Raw genomic sequence first — 22,318 nt, forward strand, 5'->3', positions numbered from 1 at the left:
TCTTGGTTTAGAAATGAGTGATTTGAACAAAACAATATCAGCCTGCTGTTTTTTTATCCACTAAAGAAGTTTGTTTACACAAGTATGCTGGTTGTGGTGAATAACAGAAGTTAGGATACAACCAAAACATTTTTTCTGTAATAAATCAGGAAGCTAAATTATCATAATGAAATTGAAGAGGTTTTTATTATTTTATTCTTCAGCCATTAGACACAAACTTGGTATTTAATTCTCTTTGTCAAACCATTTATGTTAAAATTATTTGGGGTTCATTTAATTATCTGGAATAAATCTGTTATATGTTGCCTCACATTCTGGCCTTAACAGGTTAGAGATACTGGGAATTAAGACCTTCTACCCAAGTATACATCGTTTACTTAATGTGACACCCCATAAATTTTTGGTTCTATTAAATACCTGCCAGTGCTTAAGTAGTAGATTCTGTTTAGCTTTAGATAACTTCTTTAGAATATTTCATACACGGTAGTGTGTGTATAAAAGCCTGCTTCTGGAGTTTATTGAAACCTTAATGGTTTGGTTTGTATTTTTTCTGAAAACCTACTTTTGTAATTTGGTCAAGTAGGTGCTATAGTGCTCAGAGACAGATCTCTTTGGATCTGCGTTGTATGAAATGGTATACCGCCTAAGGCTCCTTAGTTTACTTAGAGTTTGCATAAATGTATACAGGGCATTTGAAAACCCATGAAAGTTTAAAGTTTAGTTGGAAGTTTAACAAAGTGCGATCAACCATTATGAGAAACCATGTCTAACTTTATACTTACTGCTTTAGTTCTGCTATGATTTTCTTGAACATGTATGTACTAAAATTTTTTTCAAAAGGCCTAACAGCCTAGCTGATTTTCCATTAGACTTAGGCAATTGATTCAGAGGAAACTCCAGGTGAACTGAAGTTTAAAACTGTATTTAGATTTTTTTTGCCCCCCAAGGTGTTCTGTGTAACTATGATACAGAATTTGCCTGACATTTTCCATGGTGTTCTGTGATAACAGAAACCCACTGAAGTCAAAACAAGAATCTTAACTGGCTGAAGTGCTATAGTGTGATAAAGGAGTAACAGTACTGAGCATTTACGAATACATAACAATTCTGTCAACCTTTACAAAGTTTCTAAAAATGCTGGAACGGATTTGTATGCTATAAACATGACCTAGTATTTTTTACCTAGTGTAAGGAAGGACTCGTAATTTTTATTTAAAAAGAATAGTGTTTGTGCGAAGAAGTGGGAGATGTCTGTTAGCTGCATATCTACAGTATGTTAGACTACGAATCTGTAGTTAAATATTGTGATTTATACATATATAGAGATATATTGTACATGCATAAATTCAACAAAAGTGCTCATACAAAAATCTATTCAAGTTTTAGGTCCACACAACTTTTCCAAACTGTATGTCTGAGAACAAATGCTTATTATAGTAAATATAAACATTACAAATTAATCTTAGAAATCCCATGGAATCTTCCGTGTATGTTTGTAATGGAAGGTTTTTACAGTGATGTTTATTGAATTATCAGAATGAAGAAATATCCAATTTGAACTAAGTGTCATTTTATGTAGTACTTTTACGAGAAGATTGCTTCCTTTTGATTGACACTGAAAAAGAAAAAAACTAAAAAAAAAAAAAAAGTGCTTTTTGGTGGTAAACACTAAATGAATTGAAAAAGCAAGAAGTATCTGTTGTATCGAGTGTTCAATAATGTTTTTTTGAATAGGCCTAATTGTTTTCAATAAAAATTGGTTCTTAGCGTTAGGCTTGTTAGAAGTGGGGAATTGCTACAGTGAAGTTAAATTGCATTGATGCCATCAGTTAAATTAAGAGACCTGAAAAATATTTCTTTTAACCTACACTGTACATAGGTTAAGTTTCTTGAGTAGCTACCAAAAAGATTGACAGCTACATCATTTTTATGATGATGAATGGTCCTCTAATACGTTTGAAAAGAACTATACTTATTGCAGATAGGGACACACTGAGTTGCATCTGAAGCAGGTTCTCAAAGACTGTTTGTATCAAAACATACAATATTTCACTGTAATAATAAATAGAAATATGATAGAATGATACTTGCAGCATAATAACAAGTGTTAAATGAATCTCCTTTGCAGAAGAAATGGGTTATTACTGTCTAAAATACTTTGAAAGAATTTGGAGTTTCAAAACAAGAGTTATTCCCCCATATTATTACAAATAATAAAAATTTTAAGAAATGTATTTATTTATTAACAAAAATTGGTTTTTGCCATCAGAGGAGGGCTGCGTCAAACTGGCTATCAGGGAGCAGCAATGGCTGGCTGCTCTTCGGGGGCTGGGGGAGAAGGGGGATAGCCCAAATGGCAGGGGAGGGACCCTGCCAGCTGATGCCCATCCTACTGCCCCCAAGGGAGGCAAAGTGGGGCAGGCACTGGGGTGATAGTCTAGTTCCACTGAGGGTCCAGGTCATCAGGCTGTTAAAGCCTGTTAGTCCACCCAGGGCCCTAACACTGGTTATGCTAAGTAACAGTAGAATTTCTGCTTGATTTGTATTAATTTATATCTTTATGTACTTATTTTTTCCTTCCAAAACATTTTTGTATTTTGCTTCTTCATATGACAGTCTTGTATTAGAGAAATCCTTAGATTTTCCTAAGAAGTTACTATTGACCATCTAAAACAACTTCTGAAAACTAAATAATCAAATGTTGCTTTTTCCCCCTTAAACCGAGACTGAAAGGAATAATTACCTTGTTTTGACAAGTGAACCGAAGAAGTATGACATAGAAGTCTTACAGGAATGCATACATGAAAAGTAGGCTGTCATGTTTACAAGGTGATTTTTTTTCATATGATGAATTTTTCAAACACTAAGTGGTCTGTAAACTATACTGATATTTTTCTGAGGAACACAAGTTTCTTTTGGCTATCCTGTAAGGAAACGAGTTAGGAATAAATACAAATATAAAATTTTGATTGTGCAGCTATTATATGAAAACTCTGAATCATTCCAAGCTGTTGTTATTTTTGCATTACATGTGTCTATTATACAGTACATTTTACACCAATCATTGACTGTTCTGCAAGCATTGTTGAATAAAAGATGGGTTTGAGTTACAGGTATTGAATAGAGTTAGCATCACATTCTGTATAAACCCTGAGATATTTCTGAAGACAAAAAGGAATAGATTTGTGTGACCATGTCTGAATATACGTAGTATCATACATGAGTGAACAACTGTATTTTCAGTATTCCTTTTATCTCAATTCTGTAAAGCGCTGTTTAATGGTTTTCCATTGGTTGCAGAACCTTCCAAAGTTGGCCTACTGTGTTTTTGCCAGAGCAACTGACAAGTATTTCAGCATTTGGGAGAGTGCTTTTTAACTTGTACTTTTAATTACAGTGTCTTTAATTGCAGTAACATCTGTTAAGATACTTGGAGTCTTATATTCAAAGACTAATCTTCCCTCGATGTGTTACGTGATGTATTTGGTTTACGTCCAAACTTTTTAACCAGAAGGGTGACTGAGTTTCAGCTACATTCCAAAATGTTGAAAGTCTTTGAATTGTTATTTGCAAAGGGGTATTCTGTAGCTTCTGAGAATTTAAGAAAATTATATATCCATGAAATATTTTGTAGTATTGTGCTGTTAATTCAGATGTGCGAGACAGTAGACTTTAAACGACCTTCACATTTGTTCTAACTTTGCTTTGAAAGAGCAAAACTAGAATCAGAAGTGTCATTTCTGCTGAAGGAATGCGCAGTTCTGCTCCTTGTAGATCTACACTCATATTTGACCAAAACCTGTCATCTTGACCTTAAATCTTAATCTGATGTTCTTTTGGAGCATGTGTCTTGTAGACCATTCACTTACAAATATTCTCAATCTATTTTTCTAGTCGTGCCTCTAGGTAAATTTCCAACCAACACTGTAATTGCTTCATAAAAGAATATTGCTTGTAAGAAAAATAGTGTATTTATTAATTCATTATATTTTCTTGCTCAAACATTGTGTGCATCTGAATAGTTATGTTTGTTCCTCATGTTACTACTGCAATATGAATAGTATTATTAAATACTAAATAGTAGACATGAAATATACTGGTTATTAAGAAGTTTCTCCTTTTTATGTAATTTTTCCTTTAACTTCAGTAGCAAGTTACCACTGGTTGTAAAATCAACTTCATTATTTCTCAAAAAAGAGAATACAGAAGAAACGGAAAACAGGAAAAAATAATTCTGCTAATGCTTTACTTCCGATATGAAGACTCCTGGGATTTAGTGTCTTAGTTTGAGTAGGCCAGTGGATTTGACCTGTGTTTTGGCAAAGTATTTATTGAGTATGTGTACAAAGCAGGATGACATTTGTTTTCTGGTACATTATAGTATTTTGGTCCGGATTTTTATGTTCTAGTTGTTTGCAATGATGTGCTTAATTTCCAGAAAGCTGTTACTCCTTGGACAGAAATTATAAGCACACAGAAAATAAATTTACTTTCTAATGTCCTTCTAGTTTCCAGTTATAATAGTGAGAAATTTCTTTGTAAATCTTAAAAAAAAAAAAAAAAAAAGCAAGCTGCTACTTTGATTAATGTAAAAGAACTGATTTTTTAAAGCAAAAAAATGCAAGATATTATGACATTTTTCTCTGCTTTTATTTTACAGGTGTCCCTCTCTGTAGCACTCTACTTAGAAGCATGCACAAGGTTTACTGTTCAACACTGATCTTATAATTCCCTACATAAATGCTTCCCTTATTAATCTAAGTATTTCCAAGGAACAAAATGTTGTATATTTTGATACTTTTAGTCTGATTTTTTTCATTATTTAACCACTTTTCTGTATCTATTTTACAGATTCTGAAAATGGAATGGGGAGGAGAGTATTCTCTTGATTCTTCCAATTTAGACTGTTTGTTAAATGTCCTTCCTGGAGAATTGGAGTTTCAACAAATCCTTCATGATCTTGATGAAAAAATAAAGAAGAACTCTTCTAGGTAAAGAGTAGTTTATTCATATCCAAAATATTAGTGAAAGTCATTACATTTAGGAATAAATACGGCTTTTCCCTTCTTTCTTTTCTAGTTGTAGGTTAAAATTCTGGTAATTATTTCAGTAGTAATTTTACCTTAACCACTGGAGCATTGAACAAATTTTTAATGCCATATAATTTTTGTGCTATAGTCTTTCTCTGTGTGATATTTTTAACAGTTGAATCATCTTAATCTTAGGAATTATTGCAGTAGGTATGATAGTGGAGGAAGAAAATGTGTATTCCCGTGACAGTTGTATTTCCTGCAGCTATGAGATAGAATTTTTATTCACTAAAAGAGCTACAGAATTTTAGAAAAAAGCAAAATTTGAACTCAGTATGTTCTTTAAGCATTTCCAATGGAAGTATAAAAAGCAAGTAAGTTAATATATATAATCTTTCTTATACAAGCCATTATTTTACCTATTTCAGTTGAAAGTGTTATGCTGCAATAGAAGATTTTCTAACCAGAATTTGTTTTGTAATATATGTCATTGTCCACTTCTTTGTAACATACTGGTTTCCAAAAATCAGTGCTATAGAAACAGTGGAGTACTGGAAGAGTTCTTTGTTGATGTGGATTTTTTGCACGACTGCAAAAAAATCATCTCAAGGTTTTGTGCCTTATTTGAAAAGTGGTGGCAGTGTTTTGTGGCTAAACTCTTTAGTACCTTTAAAATACTTTGACCTGTGAAAGATGCATTTAAGCCAATAAACTAATTGCCCCTTTAAAAAAATAAGTATAGATTCAGAGACATAACAAATAGCATAATTTTCTATTAAATTTTGAAAATGCTTGCCTTTGGGTAACAGTGCACGTTATAGAGTTGTATAATTTCAAGGAATGCCCTTAATGACATCTGTTTTAAGATTGTGTAATTTTAATGAAGCCCACATTTGTGAGAGGTCTCTGACTGCTCCCAAACAGCTTCCTGAAGAATGGAAGTAAACCATTGCTGTATCTCACTGAAAACTGTTTTAAGTCATCTCTGAATTATTCTTATGTTGCTTATGCCAGGCTGAGAGACTTTTCAGGCTTTTTACTTATATTTTTCTTATCTCACATTTTGAACATTTTAAGTTAAAAACTTAGTGTTTACAAATGTAGTTGCGATAGTAATAATCCCAGGGTAGCAATGATAGTGAAGATCTGGGAGATCTGGGAAATACGCTGTTGTGGACCATTGCATAGTACAATTTCATATTACAACTTGCCAGCTGTTGACATCAGTGAAATGTAGATACTTATTTAGAGTTTAGTTGATGTCGTAACACAATTATAGGTACTTAAGTTTTGAGTTGCTATGGTCTTGTGTATCTGGGAAAGAACAGTATCAGTGGTTTTGGCAGATGTGTTGTCACCTCTTCAAGTACCAAATAAAAGTGATTTTGTCATCATCATGCAGAGCCAGCCTGAGAGTTAGAAAGATTATTGTCAAGATGAGTCTTTGGAATGCATGCTTTACTACTATTTTTGTTTTTAATGTGTGTAAAATGTATGCTGCTGGTTGAGAAAACTTTTGGCTGTGGGAAAGCAGGCCAGCTGTTCATTCCTTTTAGTGGTACTTTTATCAGTTAACATTTTATGTTATGGTTTATGTTAACATCATCACAGTGGAACTATTCGTACATTTTTAAGAAGGCTGATTGTCCCTGTTTTAGGTACATAGTCCTACAAATTAGAAGAGCCTTTCACTGTAAGTTTTGTAAGATCCAAATGGAACTTTATCCAAGGAGAGCAGGAAATTGGATTAGGGTGTGGTACACAGCAACACATGTCAGAAAAAGCTTTATATTTCTGCTGAATTGACACTTAAGCTAGTTTTTAGACTAATTTTCACAAGGAAAATCAGAAAGTAGCCCTGTAGTTACCCGGTGATATTTTGCTCCGGTAATATGTCAGTTTCAGAAATGGAGAGAAGTTTAAAAGAAGATGGACAGTGGCTGATGTGACTTTTAAATTAAAAAGAGTCCTTTTATTGCTAATATATTAGAGGTAGCATGGAATGAAATCATTTTCAAGTTACCATTGATCTTTGTAAGTGGTATGATAAGAGCAGCTCTATGCGCTACAGTGATACAATTGGAATACAATCCATTTTTCATCAGATAGATTTATGATTTTATTATACCACAGAGAATAAACATAATAGTATACAGCATATATATATTTTTAAAAATAAAACATTGTGTAAAAAATTATGATCCAAAAGTGTGTAAATCACTTGAATGCTCATTTATTGCCTTCCAACTGAATAGCTTTTATAAAATTGTGTGACACGACAAGTCAGATATGCTTTCCAGCAGTTGAATTACCTTCAGTATTTTTGTATTTTACCAATCCTATTCGGTCCTATAGCAAAAAAAAAAAAAAAAAAAGGCCATCTGTGCAAAATTGTTTTATTTGTAAGTTTTAAGGGAGTAAGTGGTTCATTCATTCACTATTATATAACAGAGCTCTTATTACACTTGAATGTTAACTTTATTTTTACAGCAGTTTATAGATGCAGGTGAGTATGAACTCTCAAAACTATTGTCATTGCTGGCGAGTTTTATGTGCAATGATAGTCTTGGGTTATTCTAAAGTGTGAAGTTATATTCATAATTTCATCAGGATGGCCATTTGTCTTCAGTCTTTCCCCTCACATTTGGTTTGACTTTACTGTTCATCAAAACTTAGTCTTAGATTTTTTTTTCCTAATTGGAGGATTAAGAGTTAGTAAGAGTTAATTTTTGAGCAATCCACAGAACTAAACTTTCAGCTGATATTTAATACTTATAAGCAGAAAGTAACGTACAGAGCTTGAAACCAAGTTTATAGTGCATAACTTGAAAGTGATTATAAGCATGAAATCTCTTCAGCAGTTGATTTTGTGTATTCAGTTCTTTCTTCAGTGAGTGATTGGCTGCCTTTTAGTGGTGATAAACTGACGATAGATTCTCTGAGTCTGTAGAACAGTGTGAGGTATTCTAGGTCTTCAGCAGAACAATTACAAAGAATTCAACAAAATTATTTACTAATAATTGTGTCTCCACAATACACTGGAGACTGTATCTTTGTGTGACTTTTCACAAAGGCTTAATTTGACTTCAATCTGATAAACTTCAACCTGACTGTCTGTCTAATTAACAGTAATTCAGTCATCTGGGATTTTGAGGAAGGTCTTTTTTGAAGGGCTTCAGTGAGGTCAATAATAATAAGTGCTTATAGCATTGCATCTTGTCCCAGAACTGTTCAATGTAAATGGTAATCATTATTTGAGCAACTAACAAGATCCTTAACTTGCGAATAATAGGACTATCTGGAAAGTACCTCAATAAGGATGTTAGTATGACATTTTCCAGTTGTTGATCATAACTTTGCTGATTTGCATAGAAATACTTCCCACTATCATTACCTCACAACAAAGGGATGGAGGAGTTTCAAAGAGGGTATTAAGCACTGCTGTCTTATTCTGTGTTCCTGTATCAGAATTGAAGTGTGCAAGGGCTCATGTGTTGTTAAACTAAGATGAGCTGCAAGAGTTATCTTTATCTTTTATTTTGAAGAAAATCTTGTCTTATTCCTTTCTGGAATTTTCAGGAAGCAGCTACACCTCACTTGCCTGTTATTCAAAAGAATTAGCAAAATCTTGGCATCTCCATCCAAAATCCCAATAGTGGTTGAGTATTTGGGAGGATTTCAAACTAGGGCTAACAGTAGAGGGATGAAATTGAAAATTTTATCAGTTTTACTTGGACCTAATATTTATCACAGCTCTCAAAAAGAATTTGACTCTTCTGTGTGAATGTAACCTGCTTGCTGTACAAGTGCATTACTGTAGTATTCAGTTGAGAATTTAGTACCTGTAAAGATATTAGAATAATGTTACTAAAATCTTTGTCAAAATAGTATCTGTCTACTCACTGCCCTGGACTAATTGCTAGGAATAAGTAATTAAGCTCAGAAAGGAATGTAATTTTATTCCTATTCAACCTGTGTTGTCTTTGTGCATGATCACTGAGTTCGGAATAGTTATTTCTTGTCACCTTGCTAAGCTGGACAGCAGAGAGTTTCTCAGAGATGGGCTATTTTAGTAGGCACACAGTTTCTTTACTCCAATATACAGTGATTATAATTCTGTCAGTATCTTAGGTAGATAGTTAGCTGTCACGTACATCTACAGAAGCTGTAATCGTATCTTGGACTGCACTGCGAAATTTCCCAAATAATTTCATATGACAATACATGAGACAATGTTTTTTTAGCCATTATTTGTTACTATCACATTTTGGTCAATGGAGTTGAAAGCCTCCTATGTTTCACTGCCAATCTTCTGAAATAACTTAGCAAGGCAAAGCTTACATCTTGTGGACTGAAATATCTCAAGTCTTTAAAAGAAGATTGGAAGTTAAAGGTAGGCAGTGGTTCAGGTAGAACTGATGGTTCTTGTATGGTTAAGCTGTTGAGTAAGTTTCTCTTGCTGAGGTGCAGCAAAGTAATCACCATTCTATTTCTTTCTGGTTTCAGTGGTATAATTACTTTACAGCTTTGGTGGAAATGTTTTGTAAGTAGCTAAAGTAGAGAGATGAAGTAGCTTGCAAAGTGCTTGAAGCAGGTGCTACATCTTTGTTTTATGTCTTAAAGTCCAAGATTACAATAAGAAGAATTTGAGGAAGTTAACTTTTTCAAGGCTTTTGTCTTTATAATAAGCCTGTAACTTTCAGAATCATATTTTAAAGAATTGCTGGTTTTAAGTATCAAGACATATTTGTCTTAACAGAGTTTTTCCAAAGAGGTACAGTTTTTGTAGCCAGTATTTCCATCAGTTTTATATTGCTGCTTACAAAATAATTTTAAACTTCATTCTTACTGGTCTTATTTTATTTTGAATAGAACTTAGATAGAAAATAGGAATAAGAGAATAATATATTCAAACTATGAAAAAAATGTTAACGTACACACAAATATGAGGTGATAACAAAACCTGTATTATTAGCAGTAGCAGCTTTACTTTCTGGCTTTCTCCTCTGCTGGTGAGGTCACCATTGTAAGGAACATAAAATATGAAAAGGAATTTCATCTGTTTATGCAGTTGGAGTAAGAAAATGGACATGCCAGAAAGAATAAGCTGATGGTCAGATAGACTAGAATGGAACAGCATAAACATTATGGGCCTGGAACTACAATAATCTCATTTTTTTCAGAATTTTAGAAATCCTCAGAGATACAATGTACCATGAGTGTTACTGTAGGATGTCATAAGCATTGCTGGAACATGCAAGATGTTAAGTAGCCATTTTCGGTAAAGCCTCTTGTTCCTGTTCAAGACAAAGTTATCAAAACATTCTTTGCATGAATCTTCATTTTTTTTTCAGTTAGGTTGAATCTGGCAGTTTAAAAGTTACTAGAAAATAGGTTACTTATATTTTTGGTTAAATTCATACATGGTAGTGGCGGGGCATCAGCAATGACCTCATGAAATTGTCTGTAGATCATGAGAAATTTTCTTAGTATTTCCTTTTTGGTAGGTCAGCTTTCATGAAATAAAACAAAATGTTTCTTTCACCATGGGAGAAAGTGTAACAATGAAGATGCCTGTGGGAATTATACTGGTAAAAGTCTTTCTCAAAGATTCCGTATTACTCCATGTGTACAGCAGGTCCTCTGACACACAGGTTTCCGAATGATATGACTGATTTTGTACAAAATGCCCTGTATCTTTAGCAGTCATGCTTCTTAATGAATATACATGATAATAACAAAGTAGTATTATGTTAGTGGTTCTATCTTCAAAAAAGTGCAAACAATTATTTCATTATTTTTAAAACAAACTGTCTGTTCCTAATAAAAGACATGTAAGCTGATTCTAAAAGCAGATCTCCATGAATATGAGGATCTTAAGCATAAGTAACATGAGGTTTAAAGATAATTTCACTTTATAGCTTAGCAGTTTAATTTAACCAATCTCATTGTCATTTTATGGCTGTTCCATATGCTGTATGAAATAAATTGAAACAGTGCTTGTTAGAAATTGAAAGGAGTTAGAAGATGATCCTTCAACTTACTCATAGTAATCTTAGGCAATGGGAAATGATATATGGAGACAGCAACCCTCATTTTGATACTGTGCTTTTCAAAATAATGTTTTATCAGTATGACAGAGCTTACACTATCAGTTCCATTATAGTACTTGCTTTGTAACTGTTTGTCCATTGATGCAGCCACTTAAAAACCAGTCTCTCCACATGATGAGGTTATTCCTAAAAACTGTCATTAATTTAATAAATAAGAGCACCTAGGAGTTCTCAGACTGCGGCTGTCTACAGTGGGAATGCTTACCAAATGGTATCAACATGCTACTCCAGAAAAGCACTCCAGTGTGGACACAGATAACATAACAGAAATTTGCTTAGTTTGTAAAAAAAAACCCAACCCTCACTTGTAAAAAGGAGACACTATCTCAGTGAAAAACTCCTTGTTCAGTAGTTCGGTGACTATTTTTTTCTGGTTTTTGTCTGAACAGTTCCACAGGTTCAAAGAAAGGTGGAATGATCTGTGGAAGAAAAATTGAGGGCTGTTAAATACTAGGACACTATCTGATTTAAGTCCTTGTGTCACAAACTTCTAGAGATGATGAAAATATTCTGAGAAATCTTAACATTTTTTTTCTCTTGTTTTTTTATTCCTTTGTTGGCATCTCCTAGTGACCACTGTCATAGACCTGGAGATGTTCCAACTGACCAGGAACAGCTATTCTGATGTAGTTCCAGTAGGCTAATTTCCAACAGAAGAATTAAGCACCTTCTGACTAAGTTCAGCGATGTCCCAACATTGGTACCTGAGCACCTAAAACATTAATTGTATGCCTCGCCTTATCATTAAGGTTTAGTGTTTCAGAGGATGTTTCAAAAAACATGCATATGGAGCGTAGAACCAGTTAATAGTAAACTGGGAAAAAGCATTGAGTACTGAAGTATGTCGGATTTACCTGTTGTACTCCAGATCTTGTATTCCTGATTTAGGTAGGGTTGCACACAGACATGATTGTATTTTTCCATTGACTGCACAAGATTTTAAGACAATTTACCCTCCTGTCGTACATGTATAGTGTCAGTTGACATCATACGGGTTGATGCCTCAATTTGTTCAAAAAAAAGTACTCTACTGAACTTAATAAGATATATTTGCAGTTAAACCTGAATGAAAAAGGCTTATTTGGGGGGTGGGGGGTGGTAGAATTTAGCACTTTATATAGCTTTTTGTAATTGTACTTCGAAGGATAAAATTCATTAAATACATTAAGCACATTTTTCACATTAACATTATATATTTTGTTTACAGTTTCTAAAACCTCAGCAAATTTCCTTTCTAAAAAAGGAAATCAAAGTCTCATTCTCCCTAAACTGATAGGAAATTACAAAGTTTTAAATACTAGCCTACACAGTGAGAATAATTTTAATCCCATTTGGCAGAAGTATTTTGTTTGAAATGATTCCTTTCTAAACCCAGGTAATACACATTAAAATGCTTTTTTTTTCCAGAGGTAACCAAATTCCTAAATTTTTAATTTAATGATGTAATTCATGTGAAGGAATAAGTACCTATAATTAACCATGTTCTTGTAATACTAAGTGTTGACAAAAATCTTAAAAGAAATAGCAATGCTTTTGAGAACATGTTTACCTACAGTATGCTGTAAGTAAACAGGATGAAAATAGTTTTATTCAATCAAAAACAGTTTTCGTCCTAATTCAATGTTTATTGGGATAAAAGGATTAAATAAAATGAACAGATTTATCATGATTTGTATCTACAGGGAGGGCCACTGAAAGGTATCCACCTAATCCCTCTATCAGTGTTGGGACAAATTACCAAAATATCTGGTCTTGAGAACGGCTGTAGCCTGTTCATAGCTTGTAGTTTATTGGCTTGCACACAGATTCGTATATCAAAAGATGAGTGTAAAAACTGGTTTGTAATTGAAGCAGATTGGCACAGCCGAATGAGAGTAGTCCCTTTTACAATGCACAATGCTGTAATCTGTTGGGTATGTTTGAATGAGACACATCAGCACACTGCAATAAAAGCCTTTGATAGTGTCCCAGGAGTCAAGGTCTATGAACAAGGCATTTAGTTTCATAGTCCTGAGAACAGGTTTCACAAGTTAAAAAGATGCATGCCAATCTTTTGTCAAGTTTAGAATTGGTATTCATGGCTGGGCTATCCCATCAGGAACCTGAGTGGGCCATGGGGGTCCTTTGTGCTCCTGATAAGGTCCTTTGGTGATGGGAAGATACTTGTTTCAGTGCACTTCATTTTGAACTCAGTCATGCTCAGGGAAGTCTTAAGAGTTTTGTATCAATTTTGTAGAAGTGTTTTACAGGCCACCCATATATTTATAAGTTTTAAAAGTTTTTATATATTTTAGCATTAGTTGTAGTTACTGAATTTGGTTTTCTGAAGATAATGCAGCTATAAAATGTGGTGACTTCATTTTGATAGAGTAGATACACTTTGAATGGTTTACCTCATGTCTTTTAAACATAAAACAAATATACCCATAATTCTTAATGAATACAATTAAATATGGGAAAATAAGCTGTTCAAAACGACCTATTTATTTTGATGAAATTTTTTTTAGAAGTTGTATAGTCATAGTTCTGGAAACAATTTATGTATGTTTTTTCTGACATTCAAAATGCTACACTTTTTCTGCACTTAGATTGTTATAATCATCCTTGCATTCTATAATTGTAGTTGTTGCAGTTTTCATATTCAGCTTGTTATTATTTAGTACTGTATTTTAAAGAAACAAAAAGCACAAAGCAAAACCTATCATAGATGATATATCTTGACGGCATTCTGGGAAAAAATACACTTCTCTCTTTTATGCTTGTTGTAGGTAACTTAAAAATAAAAGGAAAATGCAGACTACTGCTTATCTCTAAACTTAATTTAATGTGATCATTTGCTTATTTTTTCCACTGTTCTTTTAAAATGTCAGTTCAAACTAACAGACTCAGTTCCCAAAGGTATGGATGACACTGATTTACTTTATTGCTGTTGATCAGAATGCGACAGCTCGTAGGAATTTAGGGTGCATTGCATAACATCTGTAAAAGAATAAAATGCAAATCACTCAATAAAGGAGAATATCCAGTAGAAAATAAAATAAATACTTCTTCCACATCCTGAAGACAGTACTGCAGGCAGAATTAAATGCCAAAGTACAGTCAGTAGGTGATACTCAGAATGGCCTTTCATCACTTATTTCTTGTTACAAATTTATATGGGTTAGTAATGTTTTAAGATTTTTTTAAAAATTCATATTCGAAGAAGATTATATTTTTAATAAAAATAGTTACCTCTCAAAAGGTGATATTTCATGGAAAATTAATCTTTCCATACAGAGAAGTTATGCAGAAAAAAATAAAAAACTTTATTCAATGTTACTAATTAAAAAAAAAATAATTTCCCCCCCCCCTTTTTTTTTTTTAAAACTGGGGGTCTTTAGTATTTTTTCACAGCTTGTAATACACTGAAAGATTTTATTTGTTTTCCAGTTTCTTTTCTTCCCTCTCCTCTTGTTCTACTTTTTTCCTCTTCCTGTTCTCTTTTCTAATCTTCTTCTTTTGTCTTCTTTTGCCAAAACTAGTCGAGTTTGAAAATGTTAGAGAGCAGCTAAAGAAAAACAGCCATACTTTATATCTATAAAATAAAGAGGCAAGTGGCAGTATAATGGGCAAGTTTGTTTTTTGGTTAATGTCATGAAAATAGAAAGTAATATGATCAAAAGTATCTGGCACTGACATACCTGTAAAGAGCTGAGTCTTATCTAATCCAGTAACTCTGTAGAGATAGGAAGAATTAAATTTTAATTTGTGTTAAACCTTGCATCCCTTATCAGCTGTAAGAACATAAATGGAATAGCTAATATACTCCAAAATAAAATCCAAATAGTAGGGAGAATCACTTTGCACTTCAATAAACGAAAACTGGCATCAGTCATATTGTTGGCTCTGTTTGTATTAAATTTAGATCTGCCTAGATCTAATCAATACCAATTTTCTAACTGAAACTATATAAAATATTAAGCATTGCTTTTTAAAAAAAGTAGTTCTGAAATACTGAAAAGGTGTTTATGTAGGAAAAGCTATAGAATTATATTCTTTCTGGATTTTTCTTTTTTTTTTTTTTTTTTCATGTAATTGCCCACACAAATAGAAATAAAATAATTTTGGATATTCAGTTGTTCTTGTGATTTTTGCAACTGAAATCCCTGTAATAACCATACCACCCACACCTGGTTTCGTAACAGGATTATCATTCTAGATGAATGTTAACGAGTGGATCAGCTCCTTGAAAACAAACTCTGTTTTCTTTCAAGTATTCGAATGACAAAAACAAGAAAGGAAAGATCTGCTTTCTCAGCACAACTGACTGTAAAATTCTTTTCAGCATTTTCTGTGATGTCAATGGGTCTTTAAGAAGTCATTAATATATGTTATATATTATAAAACAACTGCTGATTGCTAAAGGAGCAAAATGACACATTCACCTTTGAATATGGTAGTTGATTCAGTTTACATTCTCTGCTTTAGCTAATTAAGCACCATGGACCAGATCTTAGGTTGGATGATGTCTTATTCACTAACTACTTTATTAAAAAGTACAAGATGTTTGAGAATTGAGGCAGTACTTACTCTTACTGAGGATGGTACAATCTGGCCTGAAGGAAATTTATTTTAGCTCTAGCTTGACTATATTTAAATGTTAATCCTGCAAATTCAGGCCTCATTTTGTGAGAGTAATTTAATCTGTGAAGAAGGCGGCCTAGTGTTACATTAATATGAAGTAGTTTTTCTTTTTGAAATATGGAATATATAAATTGCTTTTATCTCCAAGTTATGAAAAAAAATCCTGTGATTTTTGGTTTTGATTTTTTTAGCATAGAACAGTGTCTTAAAGACCTGCAATCAGAAGTAAATGAAATATGTACCGATGAAATACTACAAAGCACAACTGACTGCCTTCAATGGCTAAACAACTGCAATTTTACTTCTCTCAGACCTTCTTCCACACACCACGGAGAGCTGATGGAGTTCCTTAGGAGCCTGGTAAATATTGTTTACTAAAGACTTTAATGTTTTGGAAAGTTGGTTATATGATGGGGGGGAGGGGGTTGAGGTTAATTAGTTTTCTCATTTCAGTCTTCACTGTGGTGAGGATAGTTCAGAAATTTTATTATAAGGCTTAGTACGGTTTTTATATCCGCAGCAGGGTGTTACATTTCCTTTTGATCATGCCTTAAATAGACAAACTTGGGACAAAGTCTTTTCACTGATACTACCACATGTTCAGCACTGCTAGGACTGTTTTGTAAACACACATTGGTAAAAAACGTCTGACGTTACTGTCTACACCAAGGCTGTTACTGTGACTGGTTGTTCTTCACTTCCATCACTATGAATTTACCTCATCTAATACAGGTTATTGTCCTTTATGCATTATTTAAGCATTAGTTTCCTATCTACTTTATCTAATTAGAAATGTGGGAGCTACGTCGATTGTCCCAGCAAGTTGTACAACCAGACATAACCAGAAATCAAATTTCACTTCAATGAAAAATTCCATCGTTTTAGAAGGCGTTTTAATCCAAAATTCTTATTGACAGTTAACCTTAGAATATATGTGTGGAAATGGAAGTCTGGAAAATTGAATTGGCTAGATTAGTGAAGGATGATACCTCAGGAAATGACAGCCTGCAAGTTTATATATAAACTATGTATATGTATGTTTATATGTTTGAGTGTCAGGACAAATAAACAGTATCCAGTGGATTGTTCTTTGTCACTTCCATGTCATGGTTTAGTTGTAGGACATGAACACTTTTAGGCTAAGATTGGATGTATTGGCAAAGGAAAACTTCTGTGGAGGAGTATTTTGTCCTTTGGGACTATCTCCTGGCTAGAGCTCAAGCTTCATCAAATCACCTCTCAGTTTTTAACTCTTAAAACTGGCTGTTGATCTTTCAGTCACCCTTGAGTCCACTGGATATTAAGCTGTGTCAAATGAGGAAGTCATCTCTAGAAACACCAGGTCTTTAATGTTCATGTGGTGAAGAAGTGATGTTGTCCCTTCTAACACAGGTGATCAGTATGCATGTTGCTGTTAATAATCACCCCACTCAAGGGTGTCAGAGACTGCTATGTCATAATTGATATAGACAAAATGCGAGAAGCCCCAAAAATGCTGACTTACAAAGTCTTTTGTTATTCCTCTTAGTCCAGTTAGATCCTTACTTAAACCCCCTCAGAAGAGGGCATGTCCATGATGACTTACTCGTGTCCATTCCCTGCTTTCTTCCTTCTCCGAGGTCTATTCAAGCCATATACCTGAACACCAGGTGGCGGCATTTGTTTGGGAAACACCAAAATATCCCCATCTCTGGAATACTTCGGGTATATCTTATACAAAATGTGCTTTCCAGCTCTTCAGCTACCCAGGAGCACACTGACTGCATGATGGTCTGGCTGTGAGCTGCAGAGTCCAGTTAAGCCTTGAGAATGGCTCTGTGGCAGGCTGCTAAACAGACAGCAAAGTGTGAGAAGCCTTAAAGTCTCAATTCTGCACAGCTTATTAGGAAAACATCTGTGGAGCTCAGGAACTGGGACATCACTCTTTCCAGGCTCATGACTTCTTAGATAATCCAGCCTGTTGTGTAGATGAGACTACAGATGAAAAGTGTATATGGGTTAGCATAGACAATCCATCTGTAGAAAGTTATACTTGCAGTAGATAATCTTTAGCTCCATAAACAGATCTGCAGGAAACTATTTTCAATAATTTTCAACATTAATGCAATTATTACAATCTGACCTTTCTTAAATGTCTATCTCCATCCATTGAACTAATTACTCAGTTGACTTAACTTCTCACTTGCAAGCTTTTAATTAAATATCATATAATACATCTTCAATAACAGTAACATTCCTTCCACTTCAGGACAATATCCCTATTCATTGTTATCCCTTATTATGTGTGTTTATTTTGTTAGGTATTTTGTTTATCTTTTAAGCTGCTGGAACAATTAAAAAAAATAGTGCAAAGTCCTGTATGTGCTTTGGCTGAGGTGCTGTGTTTAGGTTTATGGTTAGCGTATTCACATGCATTTGTGAACTCCCATGGAAATACTGAGAGGTTCTTCATGAAGCCTAAAAATGTTAATTACGTGAAATTTTGTCATTCTGTGTACTGTTTTGTAATTCTAAACATTTAAAAGCTGAATATGTACACGAACACATCTTCATTAAATTCTGTTCCTGTTAAACTAATGACAAAATCTTTTTTTAACAAAATATTTATCTTATGGGATTTGTTTATTGATATGATGGGTCATAGTCAGTAGTAGGTAGTAGTTCAGTTGGTAGACCAGAAATGTTTTCCTGTGTATTATTTTCACTAACTTTCTGTGCTCATAAGAGAATTTTTCATGCTTCTCTAAAACCTTTGGATACTAATTTGGATCCTTTTCTCTTGAATAGTTTTGGCATCATCTTTTGAAGTATTTTTACAGATTAATTTTCAAATAGAAAAGCCTATGTCAATATAGGCAATGTTCAAAGAGACTTGATGACACTGTGTTTTCAGAGCTTCAAAGTTCACTTCAGGGGCTCTTTTTCTGAGTAACACTAAGTCTAAGATGGCATCTGGAAGCCCCCTATTTTTAATGCTTTAAGTTGCAAAGGGCTTGAAACAATACTTAGATTCTTGCCAGCTTTCATGAATAAAAATGTTTCTGCGTAACCTTAAAAAACACCAGTAGGGATTTGCTTGGAAGATATTTTGGATTCATCATCCAAAGGCATCAGTTACATTCACTGTTTTGACAGCTTCTCTTGTTTTGTTCTTTTCAGAATATAGTATTTGAACATGGTTCATAAAAAAAAATTAACCTTTAAACTCCAGAAGTCTACATGTGGAGACTCGACTCTTCAACACAGTGGTTAGTGATTAGGATTTCAGTTTACACACTGAGACACATTCTCTTTGGGGACACAAAACTTTCTAGAATACTTCAGTAGATAATACAAGAAAATCAAATCAGCCTTATGTATATGCATATTGATATGTATGATTTAAGATTTTAACTAGGTATACGTGCTTCTATCACATGCACATGCTTGTATAGAATGATACTTGACTGATAATTTCCTTTATTATTCTGTCTTCCACATGTGTTTCCTGCTTGTAATTAAAAAAATTCACAGGAAACATTCAGAAATAAAGGGGTAAAATGGAAGAAAAATAGCTAGTTTGTTATTTTTTAAGACTTTCCTTTATGGGAAGCAATCATGCACTCTGTCTTTTGTTCAGAATTAGCTACTGTGATGCAAGTCTCTTATTTTTTATTTTTCATCATGGAGCACTCCAGAGTAAAGGGCAATAGGAGAGTTAAGGTCTTGTTTTCTCCCATAAGAGTGCAATAGTTTTGAGTCATCCAGAACAAAGAATAGAAGTTTCAATATTGAAAATTTTTGTGACTCAAAAGCATGAAAGAAAAAAAAAAATGCAAGCCAACTGAAGTTTTTGTTCTAAAGTTTGTCTTTTTTATATTTTTATAAATTATCTACTGATGAAAGCTTCCTACAGTAGAAAAATGGAACATTTTGTATTGGAAATTATTATATTTGAGCAATACCATACTCGAATTTGACTTATTTCTCTCTCTTTCAAAATGGGAAAAGAAATAAAACTGATCATTTCCTCAAATACTTCAGGTTAAATAAATCATTAGTTCTGAAGGTGGAAGGTTACCGACGGTTTCTTTACCAGCCTTGCTTTACAGGATGGAGTACAGCTGGGAGACCCAGATAAAGGACATGAGTGGAAAGAACTACCCTTATGTGATTTGCCACAACACTTTTCTCTGCTGGAGAGAAGCAATAGGAGGTGGGGGAGCAAGTGGGAGGGTGTCTAGATCGTGATTCACCTAAGGCTTGCCTACTTAGTTCCTGAAACCCAGAAAATCAATATTACCACCAATTTCACTCAGTTTTCTTGTGACTGTGATAGGGAAATCTGTAGTCAGCTTTCGTGCAGCTGTAGGATTGAGAGCAGGTCTTCACAAGTAAAAAGCTGAAGGGCCTGGGACTGTGGCCAAAGCCAACCTGCAGTAGGAAAAATTTTGAGGATGTGGAAAGTGGGTTTGTAACAAGCAAGTTTTTTTCTCTGAGAAAGGAAGGAGATTTTGGTGTTCAGTGACCATGGGACTTTGGGGTTGTCTTCTACTCATATGTCGGACACCTTAATGCAAACAATTCGTCTCATACATACTAAGGACAACTGCAGAGTGGTGTTTAAATTTGTGTCATTCTGGGCCAGGTAGAAAGCATTGAGCTGTGACAAGAGGACCTGCTGTTTGCTGCATGGCCTCTTGAACTTGAAGCAGCTCTACGGTCAGAGATCTTGGCCCTGGACCGAGAGGGGAGCTCTTCAGGCTCAGATGAAGTACAAACAGCATGTGCATTCATGTGGTTTCATCTCCTTTATTAACTGATTTCCTTCTCCTTCTCCAACCCATATAGCTGAGATGTGTTTAGAGGTTGCTATATTGTTAATGTATCGGTCTGCATCTTGGTTTGACAGGATACACAGCTGCTTATTCTTCTGCCCTGTGTGATCTAAGCCTGTTCAATTCTTAACAAGTTTTCAATTTTAGTTCTTTAAGGGGGTCCTGGGAAGCTTATTTTATTCTTAGAATGGCCTTTTTGATGGTTGCCTACTGAGCCAGAACATAGAAAGCAAGTGTTTAATTTTATAAGTTCTTGTCTTGGTTTTGTGAGCAAAACCTGTCATTATCTGTGTAAATCTTGAGTAATTTTTCATACCATTTTGTTTCAAAGATGTGTGTGTGGACCAGAACAGACAGGCTGCCAAGGCTTACCTAATGAGCTTTCCAAAGCTTTCCTTTGAATTGAGGATTAGAATTGATTGAGAAAAGAGGTTGAGGATCTAAGAAAGATGGGAAGAGGAATATGAGTTATTGGAGCAGGTAGACAAGGAGATGGATTGCTGCATAAATCCATGGGAAGACAGGCTTTGTTATTTCTGTTGTTTATATTTCTCTCTTATTTGCTGGTAAGATAATTAGCATTGGAAACAATTGGTACTCTAGCATGAAGCTATTAATTTTATGAACCAGAATTTACAAAACATTTCTAAAATACTGTCTGATTTACTTTTGTTAGCAAAGCTTGCTGAAGAATGAGCAAAATCAAGAAGAAATGATACTTCACTTCCTTCTGGATCTCTCTAGTCAGTGTGGTGTGTCATTTCCCTGTACTCCAAGTGGGACGTCTTTTGACTTAACATCTTCCCTTCATGCCATTGAGGATGATTCAACTATGGATGTGAAATCTCTCTGGGATGATGTGAGATTGCATCTTCGACGATTTTTAGTAAATAGACTGCAAAGTCAAGAAGAAACAAATACTAATGCTGTACAACAACAAATGGAGTTTAAAACTCAGTGCATACAGCAACTTCTGTTTCTTTATCCTGAATCAGAAGTTTTAACAAAGTATCAAAATATGCAGAATAAACTGGTTAGCGATCTTCTACAGAACTGTATTTTGTCTAGTTGTGGTGAAACAAATTTTGATAAGGTGGTTCATGGTTACCAAAGCTCCGTACCCACATTATGCACAATGATAAAAGAGGATTTGTATATACTAAGTGGAACTATTGATCCTTCTTCATCATTGAAGTTTATTAATGAAACTTACCTGGATACCATCACTGAAGAAATGACAGTTCTTCTTGAAAGACTTTGTGAGCTGCAGTTCAAAGAAAATGCTCTACATTTAGTTAAGGCAAACAAGATTTCAAAGAAGCATAGAGGAACAGTTCATGCTGTGGGTTAGTAGCATTTTATGTTCACTGTAGCTAGATATTATTTTAATTATACTACTTGTTTTTTAATATACTTGATTATTTCCTGTGAAGAGAGACACCTGAGATTATTAATTACGCCTTTATGTTTTAATGATATTACTGCACTTGAATTGTAGACGGCATCAGAATTGTGATGAAAAAGGTTTTAAGGTAAGGGAGAGTATCTTATGCTTATGTATATAGAAACCCCATTATAATTCCCTGGATAACTTTGTCATGTCATAGTCTTTTTTTTAGTCTAACTTATTTCAACTGCTGAAATATATAATAGTGAAAGTCCATACAATAATGTAACCATGAAATAGACACAGATTCATACATCAGAGCTGACCCAAAAGATTACTATGCAGGTT

General features: G+C 34.1%; 1 protein-coding gene across 1 annotated transcript in view; it reads left to right on the plus strand.

The window, feature by feature from the left end:
* The window catches only part of KIAA0825 (KIAA0825 ortholog), a 251,615-nt gene that overhangs the window by 32,928 nt on the left and 196,369 nt on the right, over positions 1-22,318 (plus strand). Inside the window, exons 3-5 of the mRNA XM_052777154.1 lie at positions 4,852-4,991; positions 15,958-16,126; positions 21,260-21,929. Of these exons, the coding sequence (XP_052633114.1) occupies positions 4,861-4,991; positions 15,958-16,126; positions 21,260-21,929 (970 nt within the window). The 5' untranslated portion in view covers positions 4,852-4,860. The remainder of the gene's footprint in view (positions 1-4,851; positions 4,992-15,957; positions 16,127-21,259; positions 21,930-22,318) is intronic.

This window comes from Harpia harpyja, chromosome Z (assembly GCF_026419915.1).
Source record: "Harpia harpyja isolate bHarHar1 chromosome Z, bHarHar1 primary haplotype, whole genome shotgun sequence".
Lineage (NCBI taxonomy): Eukaryota > Metazoa > Chordata > Aves > Accipitriformes > Accipitridae > Harpia > Harpia harpyja.